The sequence below is a fragment of the Parasteatoda tepidariorum genome, chromosome 1 (assembly GCF_043381705.1).
Source record: "Parasteatoda tepidariorum isolate YZ-2023 chromosome 1, CAS_Ptep_4.0, whole genome shotgun sequence".
Lineage (NCBI taxonomy): Eukaryota > Metazoa > Arthropoda > Arachnida > Araneae > Theridiidae > Parasteatoda > Parasteatoda tepidariorum.
In genome coordinates, this window is record NC_092204.1 from 65594704 (window position 1) to 65615671 (window position 20968).

The 20968-nt window shown below is 28.5% G+C and overlaps 1 protein-coding gene across 8 annotated transcripts in view; it reads left to right on the forward strand.

Annotated features, from left to right (window-relative positions):
* The window catches only part of LOC107452018 (carbonic anhydrase-related protein 10-like), a 482641-nt gene that overhangs the window by 110124 nt on the left and 351549 nt on the right, over window positions 1-20968 (forward strand). For all 8 annotated transcript variants that reach the window (XR_011636879.1, XR_001585143.4, XR_011636876.1 and 5 more), the window contains exon 2: window positions 2333-2380. Coding sequence is in view for 5 of the 8 variants with exons in the window: in XM_016068291.4 (XP_015923777.2) it covers window positions 2333-2380 (48 nt within the window). In the remaining 3 variants the exon portion in view is untranslated. The remainder of the gene's footprint in view (window positions 1-2332; window positions 2381-20968) is intronic.

Genomic DNA, 20968 nt, shown 5'->3' on the forward strand with positions numbered 1-20968 from the left:
AAACAATTTTTTTCTTTTTTTAAATCAGCAGTGGGGACAAGTGAGGGAATGACATATTGGTATATTTTAATTACCTAAAATAAATAAAAAATAAAAATTGATAATTTTATTTTTATTCTTTTGTTAGCTTGCATTCTGAAGGACACTTTCCCTGAAAATTTTTTTTCGTAAGTTGTAAAACAAACATAAAATATACTGGGGACATGAAAATGACTGTTTTTGTGAGAATGACCCATATATATTTAAACGCTTTTCTTCACTTTTTGCCTCACCGTTGAAAATAAAAAAAAATGTTTCAACTCACAGGATGTATGGAAAGCATTGCATTTTAGATATATGCTAACAGGTAGAAACTGTAGACCTTAAGATTAATAGTTGAAGGACTGGGTATGTCATTGTTACGTGAAATGACACTCATTTCAAACAACTTGATAACAGCTGGTATTGATTATCGGCTATTGTGCGATGGGGCTCGGTCTTGTTGAAATCCTATATTTTCAATGTTAAGAGTCAGATTTTTTTTTCAGAATGAACCAGCTTCTTCAAAATCACGCATCCACCTTGTACTATCGCAAGACTATGGGACAGATCCTAGCAGATAGTTTTTGTTCGCAATTATGACGTTGAACCTAATGCTCTGCCACAAGGAAGTATTTCACTCTGCCAAAACTCGAATTGATTGATAAATAGCAACGCATTCCAAAACTTATATATCGAATCCAAAAAGCTGCTGATGCTGCAGTGCTAACTGTACTAACGTTTAAAAAGTCCGATTTCCCTGCACCACTTTGTACGCAATTTTAAATAGAAGATAAAGCTGCCAAACATAATTATTTAAAAAATGAAAAGAATAGAGTCTTTATAAAAATACGCACAGTTTCAACTCATAAAGCGCAACTTAATTTTTTTTCTGTTTAAATTTTATATTCTAAATTAAAAGCCTTTTATTTAATATCAAAACCTCAAAAAGTTTGTTTCTGTCAAATCTTTTAATTATTCTTAAGAATATTTTAATGTCATTCAAAAAAAAATGTTTTAATAAGTTTATATGTCAATTTCAAAGGAATATTCTTTCTTAAATATAAGAGCTTAGTAAAAAGATTTAAAATATTTAATTAAATTTCATTTTTAATTTCTTTGAATTCAAACTAACATAATACAAACTATTTGAAAAAGCTTAAAGTGTTAATAAAACTCAGATTAAATTTCTCTGTCAAAATTCCAATTGATTATTATTTTGCTAATTTATTTTTTTAAATAATACATTTTTTGATGAAGTAGTTGGAAATTTTGTAATGGAAGTATTTAAAATACTGCAGATAACAAAACTTAAAAGGAATAAATATTAACACAATTTCCAGCAAAAAAAAGGAAATTCCAATTAAAATTTTTAATTAAATTAAATATAAAGATTTTTCCCTTAAACTATATTTTCTGCATGACTACAAAATATATGTCTAAGTTTCAGATTTATTAACTAAATAGTTTCGTTTCTTTTGTAAATACCGAGGCATATATAGATTATTTAGCTTTAGAATTTTATTTAATTTGAGTATTTTAATTAGGTTTGTCATATAATCTATATATATATGTAATGGATTAATTTTAGATGCATTTTTATGATTTTAATTTTTAAAATTGCTAAGTTATGATAAACTAATAATAGTATACAATTCATATTATGTAATATATATAATTACATTTTTTGGTAAGCTTTTGATAAGCTAAATAGAAGTTGATACAATTCAAAAACTTTAACTCTAAATATTAAACGGGTAAAATCATCAGAAGACGAGGAAACTCCTGAATAAGTACTCTCATATTTTGGGAGCATGGAGGACTTTGTGACTCGACTGATTTAACGTGCATCAGTCACCATTTACCACACGGGAAGCCTTCGGCTGGCGGAGAACGAACCCACGACCTCTTGGACATGAGCCCAGTGCCTTACCAACCAGGTTACCCTGGCCGTTACTATGAGGTATTAAATGAATCCATATTTCCGTGTAAGTTATACCATAATTTAGTGAAGCTAATTTGTTTAAAATGTACTATGTTATGGTTCGATCCAGCACTATATTATTATATTAGGGTTGCGACAATCTTAATGATTGTATGGTTTAACATTATTAACCATACTATAACTTAACAGTATATGTGCACCAACTATTTGAGGCTCAACAAGAGTCTTTAGTTCTTGTTCTTTATCCGAAATTAATTCCGCTTTTGAAACTTTTTTTAAATAAATTTGTATTTTTTTAGCACAGTGATGTTTGAACATTAAATGATTATTGCACATTGTATTATACTATAGTTATGCTTATTTTTATAGGCACAGATGGAAGTTGGGAAGAATGGTGGACGTATGAAGGAATATCAGGTTAGTGCTTCTAGAATTTGTCTAAAAATGCATTATTTCATTATTCAAAAATTCCACTTATTATATTTTTGCTTGAAGGTTTAAAAATTGTCTTGCTCATAAAAATGGACTATATTTCCATCATACATGAAATCATTAAATGTATTATTTAGGAATTCGGGCTTTTGTGAAACCTGTTTTATAACCATGGGTTTTAAAAATTAATTATTTATTTAATTTTGTTATTCCCTTTATTCTGCCTAAAAAAACTTATATAATCAATTCAGAAAATCATCATTAACATGCATTTCATGCATAAATTAAGAGTCTGGTGCATAGAGCCTGGCTTATTTCGTATGGCCTGTGTAGGGGATAGGGAACTGTCCTTGCAACAGAAAGCTTCTGGATTCGAATCCCGGGCAAGGCATGGATGTTCTTTCCTTCTTTGTACTATCTATCCTCACTGTGGGAGCGACGTTGGCCCACCTAATACGGTGCCTATGAAAGAGAGGCCAACAAAATCGCCCTGTATATGCCTGAATTGAAGGATGTTAACACAGGTGGGCATTGGAGAAAAAAAAACATATCGTTATTGCAGTGTAAAAAAAGTTTTTTAAAAAGTTGAGTAGGCCCTTTTTACATTGCATAATTCTGCAAGAGAAATATTTAATTCAAAACTTTTGCCGTAAAATTTATTTTCAAAGTTCTACAACTTGTTGCTCTGCATAAGGTATTATAAAAAAAAGTAAAATAGTTTAAAAATACTAGAAATTGTTAATATAATTTTTTTTAAATTTTAAATTAACTAAGAAGATATATATTTATAAAACTTTTACATCTAGTACGTAAGTTGGTCTGAATCAAATTATAAGCGTAAAATGAAGTATAATTAAAAAGTTCTTCGATAAGATCAAGTAATCAGTAACTTTTTATTTTAATATTATTTATTCCAATAATTATTGTCAGAAAATTACTTAGTAGAATTTAATAAATATTATACTACTTATATGTTGGAAAATAATGTTTCGGGGATACAAAATTAAACTTTTAATTCATTTTTTTTCAATTGTAATTTTATTTATTAATTATGTAATTTTTTGAAAAACTTAGCATTTATATCAATAAAATATTTAAGCTTTCTTAAAAAATTTCCAAACATTCTGATTAACTATTTAATTGCGATGATTTTTTTTTCATTTTCTTTCAAATATCTATAAAATAAAGCATAAAATGAGGAAACTACCATTGCAAATATGAACTAATCGAAATAATTTTAAAATCTATAAACATGCACAGGAAAAACTTAATAGTTTATAAAATTACTTTAAAATTATAAAGTTGTCACGGAATATTCAAGCGTCATAATCAATTTATCATAACTTTCAGACTCAAAATCTTTACTTCAAATGCCTGAGAAATGTTACAAATAATATTTAACATAAAGCCGTAATAAACATTGCCAATCGTCAGTTTAAGCTTTGCCACTTTTAAATTACCACTGGTCACTAAATTGCAGGGTTCGTGATTTTTTTGATTTTTTTAAAAAAAATCAAAAGAATCAGATTTTTTTGATTTAAATCGGATTTTTTTGATTTAAATCAGATTTTTTTGATTTTTATTTAAATTTACTGTAAGAACTTTAATTTATGATTAAAAAAAATTATAAATATTTAATCAAATTAACTTAATATTAAAACTATATTGTAACAATATTTTAGAAGCTCTAACTAAAATAATTTTTCATTATAATACATGGCTTTGAATGCATAGCCACCATTTTGAAACAAATGCATGATTAAAATTTAAAGACTAGATGAAATAGAGAATTTAAAGAATACTTCAGGGGTCTGTCTGGGTTTTTCTGAGAGGTACCTATTTTGTGAAAATTAAAAATTATATTATAGAATCAACACAAATATAGTAAAAATATCGATTTATCGTTTCTTACGAGACAAAAAATAAAATTTCAAGAAAAAGTATTTTGTGTGATTATTCTATCATTTTTCCTAAAGTTGAATTCGTAAAGGTACCATTAAACGGTAGTAAATTTGGCTTGGACAGATCCCTGTACTTTAACTATTAAAAAAAAGTTTCAGTTAGCAAACCATAACTTTAATTTAAAATTGTGATTTCTTTTTTTTTTCTCTTGATTTTTAAAATGACAAAATAAATGTAGCAGACTGTGTTTATAAATGTAGTCATTCATCAAAAAATAAATAAATATTTAATCTATATATTTTTATATTAAAATATTCATTTTTAATTCTATATCAAAATAGATAAGTTAAGCTTTAAAAAAAAATTAGAAAATCTATGTACTCATTGGAATTTTTTTTCACAAAATTTCTTCATAGAAAATCAGATAATGTCAAAGATACTGTAAACATATTATGAGAAAAAAATACCAGTTAATAACCCTACTGCATCAAATAGACTTTGAAAGAGTTTGAAAGGGAAGAATGAGACTATATTAGGAAAAAAAACATCTGAATTCATCAGCCCTTTTTTTTTCTTTTTCTGTTTTTGGCATATTAGGGTAATTTCTTTCTAATATAACCTCAAGCTTCAGAAATATACATTTTCCACCAATAAAATATGATGTAGATTTTATTCACGCTTTTTCATTCAAAAGGTAGAATTTTATTAACATTATTTGGATTATTTTTTGAAAAAAATTCATGTTTAGTAATTACTTTCTACAGTCTGCAAGTCTATATTAAGACAGCATTAAATGTTTACTTTAATCTGTACTTTCAATCTCAAGAATCAAAAGATTTTTAAAAATGTAATTTCAAATGCGTTAGAATTTAATACACACCAAGAAAGAAAGTAATTTCGTTAACTAAAATTAATTAATGCAGCAATTTATTTAAATTAAATTTTAATTCTAAGAAAAGAAAATAATAAAAGTATCAAAAATTTAAAACACTGTTTTTTAACTTTCAAAATCAATATATATATCGATAAAAAAATTAGTTGATTTAAATCAATGATTTTTTTAAAAAAATCATTTGATTTAAATCATGATTTAAATCGTGATTTAAATCAAGCTGATTTAAATCAGCGAACCCTGCTAAATTGTGGAGGCCTAACATCAATGACCCCCCCCCCGGCAAACAACGGGCTGTCGAGGGAATGTCTTTCTCTTTACTTTTAACATTTTGTTAAATGTACATAAAGAACAATCTATCATATAATATTTACATTAATTTATGCAGAAAAATAATGCTTATTGAATGTTAAAGTAACTGGGGAATTACATTATAATTTTATTACTCGCTAAGCAGATGTAGAAATTAAAAACTTTAGGCTGAAATAAGTTACTTATAAGTTTTTCGAAATAAAGGTAAAAAGAATGAATTAAAAATCATTTAAGTATAGTTTTTTTTAAAGTTTGCAGAGATAGTTTTCTTTGATGTAATAAAATTAATGATAATTTTTTAAACAATGTTTGTAATTTTTTATTTATTCTGCCTTAAAAATTTTAACACTTTTTTTCCCCTACCTTAATTTTTTCTTTCTAAATTTATAGATAAATTTAAATTTAATGAAAAAACATTAATGCTTCTTAACAAAATTTTTAAAGACTTCATTTATGAAATATTTCATAAATTTCAAATGGCTTCAAGTACTATGACGTAAAAGTGATATAACCTATAAGTGACAAGAATAATCTATTAGATGAAAAGCCATATTCGAAAATAACGATCAAATTTGATGACTTAACATACTCAAATTTACAATTAATGATTAAAAAATAAATCTTAAAATTATACTTTTCACTATTCCTCCAAGATTCAAACCCTGTTCTTCGAAACAAGACTGCTTACGTTAACCCTATGACTCAGATGGGACACCGGTGTCCATTTTATCTTTTTTAATGACGCTCTAATTATAAAAAATATATATTTTGGTATTTTTTTTAATTATTAAAAAGAGTCTAATAATTACTAAAAAATCTGTTAACCCTATGACGAGGTGGGACACAGGTGTTCATTTCATATTTTTTTTCTGACGCTCTAATTATAAGAAATAATATAATTTGGTATTTTTTTAATTATTAAAAAGAGTCGAATAATTACTGAAAAATCTGTTAGTTTATCAGAATTATATTTGTATTAAAGTATAAAATCCAAAAAAATTGGTTCGATTTTTTTTTCATTCATATTTAAAAATTTATCAACAATTAATTTTGTTAATGATAGAAGTTTCAAAGATGAAAGACTTCTTCTCTCAGAATTTAAATAATTGTAAATAAGAACAAACTCGAAAAATTATTATTTGGAAGTGAGCTGTGCTTGAGAGACTTGAGCTTTAACGCAGAAAAACACCAGTGTTCATGCTGTATTTCATACCCATAAATTATTAATATGCTAAATATAATATTTCTCACTTATTTGCACCTAAATTAAGACAAAACAATCAAAAAGTATGAAAAATATGTTGAATAAAAATTCATTGTCAAAGGGTTAATCACCAAGTCATGCATTTAAAAAATGCTCAGTTTATAGAATGATTCAAACAATTTAAAATAATTTCTAAATTAATGTTTTCAAAAACATTTAATTAGGTCACGTTCTTATCTTTCTTTACATAGCAAGTTTTATTGCTTCTCTTTTTAACAATTTGTAAATTGTAAATTGATTGAACATTTTTAAAATTTTTATAAAAATCGTAACAACATTTAAGTCTTTTTAAAAAAAAACATTCAAATTGTCACGGAATTCCATCGAATCATTCTCATCAATTTATCAATTGTATCAAACTGAAATCTGTAGAGCGAAACAGTTTCTTTAAAAAATTGCTGAAGCAATGCTATCAAAAACATTTAAGGCAAAGTCGCTTTAGTATCATTCTTAACATTGCAAACACATTTTTCTTTGACGTATTAAAACTATTAATCATGATCTCTCACTATTTCTAAAAGGCTGCAAATTTCATTTTCAGACGCAAACAGCTTCCAACAAAACAGTTATTTTTCCAAAAGCGATTGTGTATAATCGTTAGCCCAGCTTAAAAGAGGCAAAACCCCGCTCTTTTCTGCCTCATGAATTTAAGGGTAATTTCTTTTCATTTTTCCCTCTTTTCCTTTTTTTTCCGGCTTTAAAACTTGAAATTGCCAGGGCTTCTTTTGAAAAATGAGTCTGGCTGGATTTTAAATGCAATTATGTTTTGCCCACTTTTAAGTTTAAAAATATGTTTCAAAGCAAATACAAAGGGAGTTAGAGCAGCAGCTGACATATTTTCCACGAATCACTCTTTTGTTCTTTCGTTGTTGGAAAAATGTATGTTTTAAGTGTTACGAATTACTTCACTTTCATGATGTTTTTTAAAGAGATATTTTTTTTTATCTTTGAATTAAGGTAAAGTTGAAATAAATTCTTGTTAAGAATCACATATTGTTTTATTTTTATCAATTCCTTTTAGTCGAAAATAATGACGTATGCACCGCATTTTTCTAGTGATAAATCATTTGATTTTTGAGAAACATTAAGCACAAAATATAAATTTTTCTTAATCGGAAATGTTTTATTTGATTTATTAACGATGTATTGATGGTACGAAATCTATTAACCCTTTGTGATGCATAGCATTGTGGATTTGCATTGTATGTTTAAATCCTCATATTTCTTTATTCAGCAACCAATTCTATTTTAGTTTTAATTTTTCCAAATTTATTTTCTCATTCTCAAACGCAACTATAGTCTTTGACATTTTATTTCTTTATCTGTGGCACTTTATATTGTTGGTGTGCTATCTTAGCACAATTTCTTTTTTGGAGGGGATTATGAATTACAATTATATATTTAAAAAGTACTTATATTTGAAAACATTACATTATTACACGCAAAAGATTTTTAGAATTCAAGGAGTAATTGTTCATAATAATGTAGAAATGCACCAATATGATTTTTTCTTAAATTAAAAAAATATGTTTTGTAGTTTTTTTCAACTTTTTTTATTTTGTTTTTATTTTTCCATTGACTGCACCCATTTTCCAATTGATTGCATTAATTATTTATGACAGATGAAAATTCATACTTTTAAAGGCTAAAGAAAGAAACTTTTATTTAAAGAAATGTGTTCTAAATTTCTGGGAAATGATTCACAATGTTTCTTAATTAAATGATAACTAATTATAAGCACACGTAATTTGTATCGGTCACTCTATAACTCCTAAAAATTTACGAAATAGTTGTATTTTTCCTAAAAGAAAATGCGCAGTGCTAAACAATTTGTAATCATAGTATGCAAAGTTTTCTTACAATATGCTAATTACATTTGTTTCGATCTTTCACAAATCATTTTTGTGTGTGTGTGCAGTTAATCATTTCAAATTAAATTTTGAAAAAGAAAATTTTTAAAATTATGTACTGAAAATTTTAGTAGTTAATATAGTTTAGAGGGTGAATAGTTTTAGCAAATTAATGAAAAGCAAATAGTAATAATAAAATCATTCATGAAATGTTATTTAAAAAAAATATCGAAGTTGGTGAAAATTTTTATGTTTTGTAATGAAGAGTTTCTGAATTTAGTAAGGAAATAAAGTAATAGTTTTTGTAGTCAATAATAAAACACTTAATAATAATGTTTTTTTTCTTTAAATTTCAAACTATGCCTACAGAATAATGCAAGACTGAAAATATATAATTATAAGTTACACCTTAGTAGGTACAACTCTTCTTTCAAAATATAAATTTTTTATAGAAACCACTTGAATACCTCAACATTAATGATCAACAGCTTTTTTTTGTTTCTGACCTACCATATTCAAATTAAATCAATGTCCTGTTCTGCAACCTTAAATATTTAAAAAAAATCATGGCTGTCCATTTATATTTTGGATGTTATTTTCAAACTATATTTTAAATATTTATTGATTTTAAATTTTTTCTCGCTATAAAAGAAATTACTCCCATACATTCAGGAAAAATATTAATATTTTTATTCAGTTGTGTTAATTTTAGCTTTCAAGCATAAACAATTAGATTTTCTTAAAATTTAATGTGGATAGTAATTAATTTTTTTTGATGCTATACTAAATAAAAATTAATTTTGATCCTATTTATTTTTAATATTTATTCAAAATTAATATTTAATGTTCCAAAGCATTATATTATTTATTTAAAAAATTTAACTTCTATAAAATTTATATAATAATCGTTATTGACTCGATAACTTTGCAAAATTAAGAAAAGCATAAAAACTGAAAATTAAAAGAAATATTGTTAAAATTTTCCAATTTTTTTTTTTTTAATTTCAGTGTAATGCTTTGTTCATCTAACATTTGTAGCAATACTTAAACTGACATTATATAAGTGCTCCTGTTGCTCTTTATACAATGTCTACTTCAATTTAAATTTATTTTAAAATATTAACATACATCGAGCTGGATTTATATTTTTATCGTAATTTTTAAGTATCTTTAACTCCTTTAAAATCCCTTACAAACTCTTGGGTGGCGTAAAAAATCTTTTAATCGTAAATTCATAAAGCACCGAAGGCCACTTTCGAGAAACTTTGTCTCTGCATCGGAAAAAGAAATCTCTTGCAGAACTAGATAAAGAAAATTTCCATGTTCTTAAAAACAATCAATAGTGGAGCACCTGCCGTTGCCACTGGCATGAAAGAATAATAGTAATAAAAAAAAAGAAATAAGCCAGATCGGTCTTATCTATCGATTTATGTAAAAGAAACACAAAATGGCGCGCTTTATTCAATTTAACCTCACTTTCCCGTTCTGTAAAATTCATGTGATATTCGTGTACACCTCTGAAAAATGCACCCCGCTCTGCCATTCCTACAACTTTCAGCGTCTTCTTCCTCCCGTTATTCGTTTTTCTGCGGTATAAATTCTCATCCTTCCAAAAATGTCGTCTGCGGTGGGGGGAACAAAATTTAAGTCTTTGCAAGCAATAGAATTCAAAATTGTTCGAAAGCCCGCAAGCGAGGTGTCAACATCAACATAATTCCAATACTAGTAGGCGTTGAGTCAGTGAATTTTATTTGTTTACTCTTTTTTCGTACTTCTAAATATTTCTTTGATGTTTGAGAAATGAGATTTGTTAAGCGTTATCCCAATCTCAACGTGATATTTTGCACATAAATTTATGTTTTTATTGTTTTTAAACGTGTATGTAAAAAAAAAAACATAGAAAACAAGATGAAAATAATGTTAGTTTTTTGCCCAATAAATTGGTTTTTAAAACTTAAGCAGCCTAACATTTTTCTTGTTAAGATTAAGCAAGATTTGTGCTTCTGAATTAAAAAAAAATATTAAATAGGTGTATTTGATAGATTTACTATTGCAATTATTTTAAATGTTTAAAGTAAATTAATTTCTTTTATTCCAAAAAAGCAACTTTGCTTAACTGGAGGAAGGTTATCAGTTCAATTAAACCAACAAGTAACTAACAAATCAATTTAAACAAATATTCAACTATCAAAATTTTTCTAATGGTCGCAAAATGAAGTAACCTAAATTAAGAATAAATTTTACTGTTAAAGTAAATTTTATGAAACTTTTGCACCCAATTTCTTTTTGAGACAATAGCTTTAGTAATTCAATAACTTTTCATTAGCTTTTTTAATTTGTACAACATTTACTTCTAAAAAAGAAAAGTAAGAGATCTGGTGGAATTTACCTATTGATGGATTTACCTGGTGGATATTACCTGGTGAATTTACCTAACTATCTATTTAGTTGGAATCTATAAGTTGTGTTCTATACCTAAAATCACACTTGCAATCCAATGGGATGGAGGCCCTGTCTATGCCTCTCACTCTTATGGAACCTTCTTTCATGGTTAAAATTAGGTTCAAAGACTCTTGGCGTGTCCCACCAGAACACCACTGGTACAGGAGTGATAAGTCTGGAGGGTCTCTGGCATTCGTTTACAGCCGACTAGATCAGACCACCCTCACTCTCTCTCTCTCAGTGGTCACTTAAAATCTTTAAAACACTCAAGTGGTTCCAGGTGCTTCGATACCTGCACCATGTACTACAATGAACAGGCGTTCCCATGCCTCATGATTGCTTGCCTGGGGCTTACCCGTCAAGTTATAACGGACGATCCTCTGATATTGCTATCCGTTTTTAGGGTACACAACATCATGGACCTGATTTAGTCCAGCTGATCTTCGGGATATGCAACAGATATGCAATCAGATATGAAAAAAACTGAATTTAACAATATATTAAAATTACACTTCGTAAAAAAAAATGACACTAACCCCAAGCTTTTTGAATTTTTTGCCCGGCTGCAGGGTATTGATTGTAATTTTACCTTTATAAAGCTTTACTTACAATTGCAATATCGAATTTAAAAAAAACTACTATGGCACCAAAACAAACTTAATAATCGAACATAAGGAAAATAGTATAATAAGTAAGAAATAAGTACAAATACAATAATATAATAGAAATATATAAATAAAAATAATGCACAATACAACTATAGAAATAAAAACAAACAAGAATGCAACTTTTCAAATTCAAAGAAATACGAATACAACTCTACACGTTCAAACAAACAATAAAACAATCGTATAAATACACAATTGTAACCGAACAAGAATGCAAATGTAAGTATAGAAATAAGCAATCTAATACAAAGCACTACGCTTCTCAACCTTTTATGTAATAGAAAGCATTAAAATTACTAGAAAAACATAAATGGGCAACTATAAGATTTCATTGTAAAGAAAGTATGTTTAAACTTCATACGAAAAAAAGTATGCTTATTCGTAAAAAATAAAGCTTCTTTTGGATCAAATTTATGTTATCTAACTAACATAGCATCTATGGTATAGCATATCTTAAGTGTGCAATTCAAACCACAGAACTTGCAATTTAATACATAAAATTTCGTTCATTAGATCAAAAGTTTATTGTAGTATTTGAGAGTCATTGGGTTTTAAATGAAGTTCAGTAATTTAATTAGTAATTAATTCTAACTAATGATTGCGGGTTTTTAAGTCACATTACTTATAGAGCATGATGCTATCAGAGTGCAAAGCGCTCTAAAAAAAAAAGCAAAATTGGAAACAAAAATCAATTCAATGAATTGTTGGGGACAATCCATTAAAAAACTTTTTTACAATATACCAGGAAACATACTTAAAATAAACTAAACATTATGTTTCCAAACTAGGAAAAAAAAATCACACCAATCACGCGAATGAAAGTCTGCGTCACAACTAAAAAGCCATTGCTCATAAAATTTAATTACAAACTTATTTCTGCCAAAGATACCTCAGTATTCTAATACTTATCAAAGAACGATTGTTATAAATATTACAAATAAAGTAAAATATACGTAGCTGGAAAATCAATTTACATTTATCTTTGATTTCATATTCCTTTAGTTTTTTACTGTGAATTAAATACAAAGAACTTCATCATTAGGTGAAAATCAAGCCAAGAACTTATGCGTGACGTCTTCGCTCAAGACGTATAGTCTTTTAAAGTAAACGAGCTCTGAGAATTGTTAATTCACCCTAATGAGAAGTTCTCTGTAGTTGGTAGCAATTACGACGAGAGGTCTCGACTCAAAAGGTACGTTACTTCTACCCGTACAATACTTTGCAAAAGGATGGTAAAGAAGTTTGAGTTAAGGATTGTGAAAGGGTCCTAAAAGTTCTTCCACCTCTCGTTTTGCGTTGAATATTGTTCTTCAACGTGAATTAAAGGGTACTCAATTATTTTGAATAAGCACAGTTGATGGTCCCGGTTCAAGCTTTTCAAGCGTGCCAAGTAATAAGTGGAAGAATGAGACTTAAGTGCATTCGGGGTGGATGAATAAATGTGCAAGACAGGTCTTTATACATTTAATTTGTGTATTTATTTATAGTAAAGTAAAGTAATAATGATTTTCAGCTGAAGATTTTTATTCTGTGCGTGTCTTTATTTTTAAAAAGGGAAGACAAAATAAAACTCATAAGACAGATTTATTTTTGAATGCCCGATGTCAATCGCTTTCTGAGGAATGTGTGAAGAAATCTAAGAATTACTCTGCAAAACTCATTCTTACAGTTTAAAATGTGAAAAATTACGTAAATCAAATTATTTCAGATCTATGAGACAGTAGAAATAAATTGAAGAAGGAAATGAATTTATTACCAAATGATTAACACAAATATGCTTACTTTTCAACGAAATTGCTGTGAAAAACCTTTTGAAGAAAGGTTCTGAAATTTTCTCCTCTATTTACTGTCCCACCGATGTCATGTGATATAGTATTGAATCAAAGTACTTTTATTAAAAAAAACTCTTTTTTGTCCTGCATTCTTTGATCATTGCAATAGACTAATAAGAAGCTTCCTTTCATGGAAAACATCATCTTACTCTATCTGCTTGAGATTTGCGATTGATTTGAAGTCATTGAGATATTATTAGCATTTTGTTTCTAAAAGAAACTTTAAATGCTACTTTAGAACAACGTCAAATTCCTGAATCATTATTGAAATTATATTGTAAAGTTACCATGCTTGTTTAATACACTTCTGCTACTCAACTGTAGGCAAAATTTAAAGATTTCTGATGAGATTCGAGACGTAAAAGAGGATTTTTTCATTGTTACATATGTTTAAAATATCTTGTCGGATATATCAATAGAAATTATTTTAAGTTATTACGTAGTTCAAAGCTAAACAATTTATAAAACTCACAAATAAATGTCACGTCAGTTTAAATAAAAAAATTCCAGAATTTCTAGCTTAAAGCTCCGCTGTTACATTAAGAATAGAAAGTAAAATAACAAAAATGTCAGTAGTAAGTAAATAAGTATTAATTTGTTTACATGGTATTGAAATAATCATTATTCATTTTAGGATTAGTTTAAAATCAAACAAAATTTAATTTTGACATTTTTCAATAAAGCATGCTACCTAGTCGAACTCAAAATTCTGACATTTTTTCCCCTTTTGCTTAGGGTTACAAACTAGAGAAAGAAATTCTTGTTAAATACGAGTACACTGGTAGGAGTGGACAAAGCACAATCATTGTTCGTTATATCAAACCATCTTTTAATCAGTAAACTTTCTGCTTTTCTAATGAAAATATCATACTGTCACGCATTTGCAGATAAAAGTATCATAAGATGTGCCCTTGCGTTGAAAATACCACCAAAAACGAAATACGATGAGTAATGCAATTTATTAGGCGAAAACAAAAGTATTAGAGCTAGATATTTGTCACTGCTTGATAATACTCACCCACACAGCTCTCAGTGAAAGCAAAATCTTTTTGCGCCAATTCAAATGGAAAGTATTTAACCATTTCCTGGGTTTCGTTCTTTCTGATTACCACATGATCACAGCAATAAAGAACTGAAATATGGCTAAGCACTTTGCCGATGACCGAGTGCTGCTTCCCTGGCTCCTTCTCCATCTAGGCAATCTGAAATCACTTCTTTCTCTTAAGATTATTTAGAACCAGGTTAGTTGTTATCACCTTCTTACCATCAGGAGCCCATGTGAGCTCTATTCGCTTTTGGTCCGATGGCGTCATTCAGAGAATCAGTCCAACCTACGTATATCTGTGTGTTTTTTAACTATTGCTGTTGTGAGATAACAGTTCGTTTATATAATTTGGAGTTAGATATTTAATTTCACCACTAAATTATTAAGATTTTTCTAAGGCATTTTGCTTGAAACGTGACAAATTTAAAAATTCAATGATTAGATACCTTGTATGAAGATGATTTATTTTCGATAGATTTAAATTTCTTGCTACAATTAATAAAGCAAAATTGTAAGTGAACGACCTATTCAAATAACATATAAAACAATACACAAACACGCTGTTAATTAAAAAAACAAGAATTCTTGATTAATTAGAAGGGTAATGATTGTTCCCAAAGTCACAACCAACGAAGTTTCATAGAGGTTTTTTTTCTGAACTGATGTTAATCTTTTTTTTTCTGCGGTAAAATGTAAGATATGTACCAAACATCCTCTTATTTACTCTCGACTAAACTCTTACCATCGATTCTTGATGAACATCCCAATAACCCACAGATGCCGGAAATCACGAGTTACACCATCTCACACCCCATCCACCCCTCACTATGGCAGTAAAACACGCAAGTACGCTGTTAACCAATGCCACAAAAATGTTTGCCTGCCCCCCCTTACAGTGCCTGATATCCCTAAGTCGATATGCGGGTGGAAAGGGGTAAGCCCTGTATCGTAAATAACGTAAATTGTGAGCAGTCAACTTGCCCCACACTCGCTACCCAGCATAATACTTGAAGAAAAGGGGCGAACAACCCATTTAGGACCGCGAAGTCCAATATTTCTGGAAAGAGGGCGATCGCTCTGAAATAAAGCTAACAGACAGGAAAAAAAAGGTTGCCATACTGATTTATAACTAAAGAGATCGGGTAAAAGAGAATAGGAGAGGGGTTAGGGATGGAATGAAAATCACCTCTTGCACTCGGAATGCCGCCAAAATGAAAGGATTCGTCCCTTTTCTTTTATTTGAGGCCTTCTAAATCATCGTAGGCTTGTTCTTTATGACTCTTACACCTGCTGCAAAAAGCTCTATTCACGTAGAGAAAAGATAAGACAGAAAGTGTATTTTCTCTATTTTTACCCTTTTTTTACTTACCCCTTTTGGAAAAGGCGTTTTATTTGTTTGAAACATTACGATGGAGTATTGTTTCATATTTTTTCTGCTCACCATCTTTTATTTGGAAATCTAAGAAGAGTAAGTGGATTAAGTTTTGGGATGTGCTTTCTGTCAAATGTTACCAGAATGGCCTTAATATCTCCGTGAATCAGAGAAGTAGCTTTATTAAATTCTTGGTTGAGAAAACAGATAAATGCTGGAATAAATACTAGTTAAAGCAGCGTTTTTATTTACAAACATTAAGAATGCGTTGATAATTTTTTTAAATAAAAGTATGAAAGGAGAGTCACATCGTGGCTTTTCATCTAAGCTCGCGTGATTTAGTTTAAATTTCTTTAAAGCACTGAATCGTACCGTCTTAACGCAACTGAGTTAGTTTGCATTTTCGGAATTTTTTCAAAACCTTCTCATGCATATTTGACATTATTTGTTTGATCTAACAGATTTTGTTGTCTCAACAGATTTGGTTTTGTTGTTTCAACAGGCTTGGTTTTGTGTCTTCAAACAGATTTGGTTTTGTTGTTTCAACAGATTTGGTTTTGTTGTTTCAACAGACTTGGTTTTGTGTCTTCAAACAGATTTGGTTTTGTGTCTTCAAACAGATTTGGTTTTGTGTCTTCAAACAGATTTTGTTGTTTCAATAAAGCGGAAATTATGTGTTTTGCTAGGGAGGCTGGAAAGTAATGTAGTTTTTTGATATTAAATTTTATCAAATTTTAAGGATATATTCAAATTTAAAGATACATTCTTATCAAATTTTTATTTTTAATCAACTTAGTTATGAACAACGTTTCGCTAGCTAGTGCGTAAATATTTAATACCGGTTTGATTGTTCAATTGGTGTTCAACTCAACTCTAACCATAAAAAGTTTTGGGCATGACTCTGGAAAACAATAAGAGCAGATAAATGAAAAAAGAATATCAAAATTCGCTGAAACAGAGTTACTTTCTACTCTCTTTAGTTTTATTTATTAAACTAGAATGTACAAGTCTGAAGTCGCATTTCTTTGCTCCTATGAGTGAAAACTTTTAATAGTTTCAGTAGAGGGCAATTTCTTCTGTCTCAATGGCAATTTCTTTAATACACATGCGTTTAAAGAGGAAACACATCCACAATTTATATTTGACATATTATGTCACCATAAAGTGGTTAATAAAGTGAAGTGGTCACTAAGTTAAACGTACTCTTAACCAAGTAGTTAGAAAAATGCAAGAAAATTAAAAAATTTCCCCCATGCAACACAAAATTTTGTAAAATAGTCTCTATTCATTTAATACATTCGAATGATATTAGATAATGTTTTGGTTGCCGTGTATTCGATGTTTGATGCGTTAAGTGAGGCATAAGTCAGGTGGGGATCACAGTCTAATTTTACGTGGCTGCTGGAAATCACACGCTTATAAGTTTGTTATTTATGACTTAGCACTACACTCAAAAGTATATTGTAGAAGATGAACTAGGTGCATTCCGGTTAAGATGAGCAACGTCCTTCTGTCCCAAACAAGTTTCAAAATTGCTGTGAACTACACTGCCAGTGTCTTATTCGCATGAAAAATGTCTCCAGGCCAACTATGTGATTTGATGTAAGATTAAAAAGAAAAGGAAATGTTGAAAAATTATTAGTATCAGATTTAGAAAGAGCTTTTTTGATAAAAATGAAAGACATTGAATTTTCATGCATGATGTGTGATCCTTAAAAAAATGCATTCTATTTTTTTCCAAATCAACAATACCATCCACGGGTTCAACAAACATAAGAAAGAGATAGTTAAGACTGTATTAACTCTCTTTGCCTTCATGCTTATCTTATTGTAGAATGAAGCTATGTAACTAAGCCTCGGTAGATAAAATTTTGATTAGCAGTAGTAACTTGATTTGGTTCCTATTCCTGTAATAAGAATAAAAGTGAAGAGATCTTAATATTTGTTCTAAAAAGGCAAATAAAGAGGAAAAAATGGTCTAGATTCTAATACAAAGACAGCGGAATGAAAACTGTATTGAACGTCAAACCTATAATTATGATCAGTTCCATTATTCATGCGTTGTGAATAAAGTTTGCAAGCATTTAAGATCTTATTTGTGCCACCCTAATAAGCTTGAAAAAAATCAGCCTAATAAATTTTTGATCTAATAATCAGAATTTCACGTTCTAAGACTTAATCTTAATGGTTTCATATAAATTTCGAATTTTATAAACTAAAAGAAGTATTTTCGTCAGAATAGAAAAGAAATAATAATAATTGCAATTTTTGTAGAGTTTGTCTTTTCTGCGTTCCTAAAATAAATCAGAGAAAAAAATTATGCAAGATTTCAGGAGCTGAGAAAAAGCGTATAATTTAATTAGGCTGTGCTACAATCAAAAATAAATAAATTTATGCAGTCTTTAGGTATTATTTTTACACCGATTATAATAACGTGGAACCATACAAAAACTAATATATGCTATGAAGCATTTAGTAAGAAAGATATTGCAGCGAAATTATTTCTTATAAATTATTCATCTTTCATTAGACTAACTAGTTGCATTTAGTTTGTTTTAATGAGCTTCGGAGAGATGAAAGTTTCTCTTTATGAAAAAAACCTAAGACTATGACCAGTATATTTCATTTAGTAACACATATACAGTATTCTCAAATACGGTCTAGCTTAAAATTTCGTAAAACAATAATACAGACAGCTCCACTAACGCAAAACATGAGAGCTAGCAGGAAATCTTATTAAAACGTAAACATGTCACAACAAACAATCAATAAAAGCAACTTTTATACAAGAATAAATTATTTTACCTACGAAATGACGAGAAGACGAAATAATCGGAACTCACAGATGATTGAGGAGATTTAGAAGTCTATATGACAAGATACATACAGCCAAACTGGTCTTTTCTGCATTAAAAAGTGTAGAGATTTTGTACGTCTGAGGAGCTAAATGAGATTTCAGAAAAAAATCCGAATTTGGTTTTCGACTTTTAACTTTATCACCAAGTTTGCAATATTTCTTCAAAAAAAATTTTTTTTTTAATTAAATAGTTAGAGCTGAGTGCAATAAAATGAGACAGTTAAAGATTTTTTTTAGAACAAATACTTTAAATGTAATAATGCTTAAGTAATGCATTAAATGTAAATAATGTCAGAACAATTGAACAATTGAATGTACACTCTAAAAACTGTACCTCTTAAATAAAAGGCACAAGCTAAATGTACCCTTTATTTTCTCGCGTTAGAGGCACATAACTAATGTGCCTTTAAAAATGAGAGGCACCACAAGAAATGAAAGGCACCAAAGCAAACGCGAGTCAATGCGCGGTACGAAAGGATTTTACCGGTTCCCTGTGCCTCTCAAATGGNTTTTAATTAAATAGTTAGAGCTGAGTGCAATAAAATGAGACAGTTAAAGATTTTTTTTAGAACAAATACTTTAAATGTAATAATGCTTAAGTAATGCATTAAATGTAAATAATGCCAGAACAATTGAATTTAATGTACAGAAAATTACTATATTTTCACCCTAACTGCTTAACTTTCACTGCAGCTAAAAACATTTTACAAAAACCACTAAAAGGCTCTAATTGCAATGAAATGATTTTTTTGACCGTTTTTATAATAACAGAAACTGTGTACCCCTCACTGCGATATTCCTCCAAAATCGTTAAATTTTCTTTATAACTTACACCATTAAGACCAAATTTCCACCACAGTTGTAAGAAGACTAAGACTTGACAAAATGGAAGAGTTGGCAGCTTTTCAAGGAACAAAAAATATGAAAGTACATTCGATATAAAAACATAATTAAAATATCTAAAAATGATTTCAAAGCAAATAATTCAACACTAAATTAATAAATATTTATAAAAATTTATTGAAATAAATTGTATTTTACTTAGATCTTATTTTATAAACAAAAGTCTATTTTGTTTCAAAAGTTACTTCAGCTCTATGTTAAAAGTTATTTAGTTTTATGCATAATTACAAAAATATGACTTTAAAAAATGAATGATATAGCTTCATAAATTTTAATTAAAAATCAATTCATTTTTTAACGTTAATTCGGCATCTTGAACATTATTAAAATTTTTCTTGTAATGCAATATTTTTTTATCTAACAAATTAAACGATTTTAGTCTCTAAAGATTAGTAAAAAAACTGCAAGAAGATTTCTTTAATCCAGTATGATGAAAACTTACACTACCTTATCAACACTATAAAAGATAAAAAAAACTGAAAGAAAAAAAAAACCAAGTAGTCCTTTTATTCCCGATTATTTTTTCACACATCACTGGTATTCAATGCATCTAAAACTAATCTGTTCGCAAAGAATATATTTACTTCATAATGATGACGAAATTGAAGTATTTCTCGAACAAGGTTTATTAAAGTCTCATAAATATGCATAGTTTCTCGGATAATAAAGATGCTGGCGCAAAAGGTTTTCAAAGCCCACCGGTAATAGATATATTTTTTATTCTTTTTGAATAAAAAATTGGCATCATTGTTGCCAGCCTTATGCATTTATTACACCTATGGCGTTTTTTTAAAGCGTTTCCGTTACATTTTTTTCTTTTTCTTCATTGAATTTTCAGATTATGGTTTGAAAAAAAAAATTCTGTTTGTCGCCACAAAAAAGAGGTTGAGCAAATTAATTTATTTACCGGAATTTAATCCGCTAAGCATTATGTTTAGGTGGGAAAAAGTAATAATCTGCAACGTCTGAGAAATTTTTGAATACATTTTTTTTTCACACAGGAGACATGCCAGCTTGCAATGAAAAAGGATAATTGTTCACTAGATATTGATTTTTAACTAAAAACTCTTCTTATCATTTTAAAGCGTAAAAAAAAAAATTGTGTTTTTCCATGGAAGACGATTTTTTCTCTCCAGAATTTTCTGACTTATTACTAACAACTCAACACGTAAATTTTTTGAAGAATATATATTACGTAATAATTCTGAATGACTCATTTTGAAAAGCTAATGCT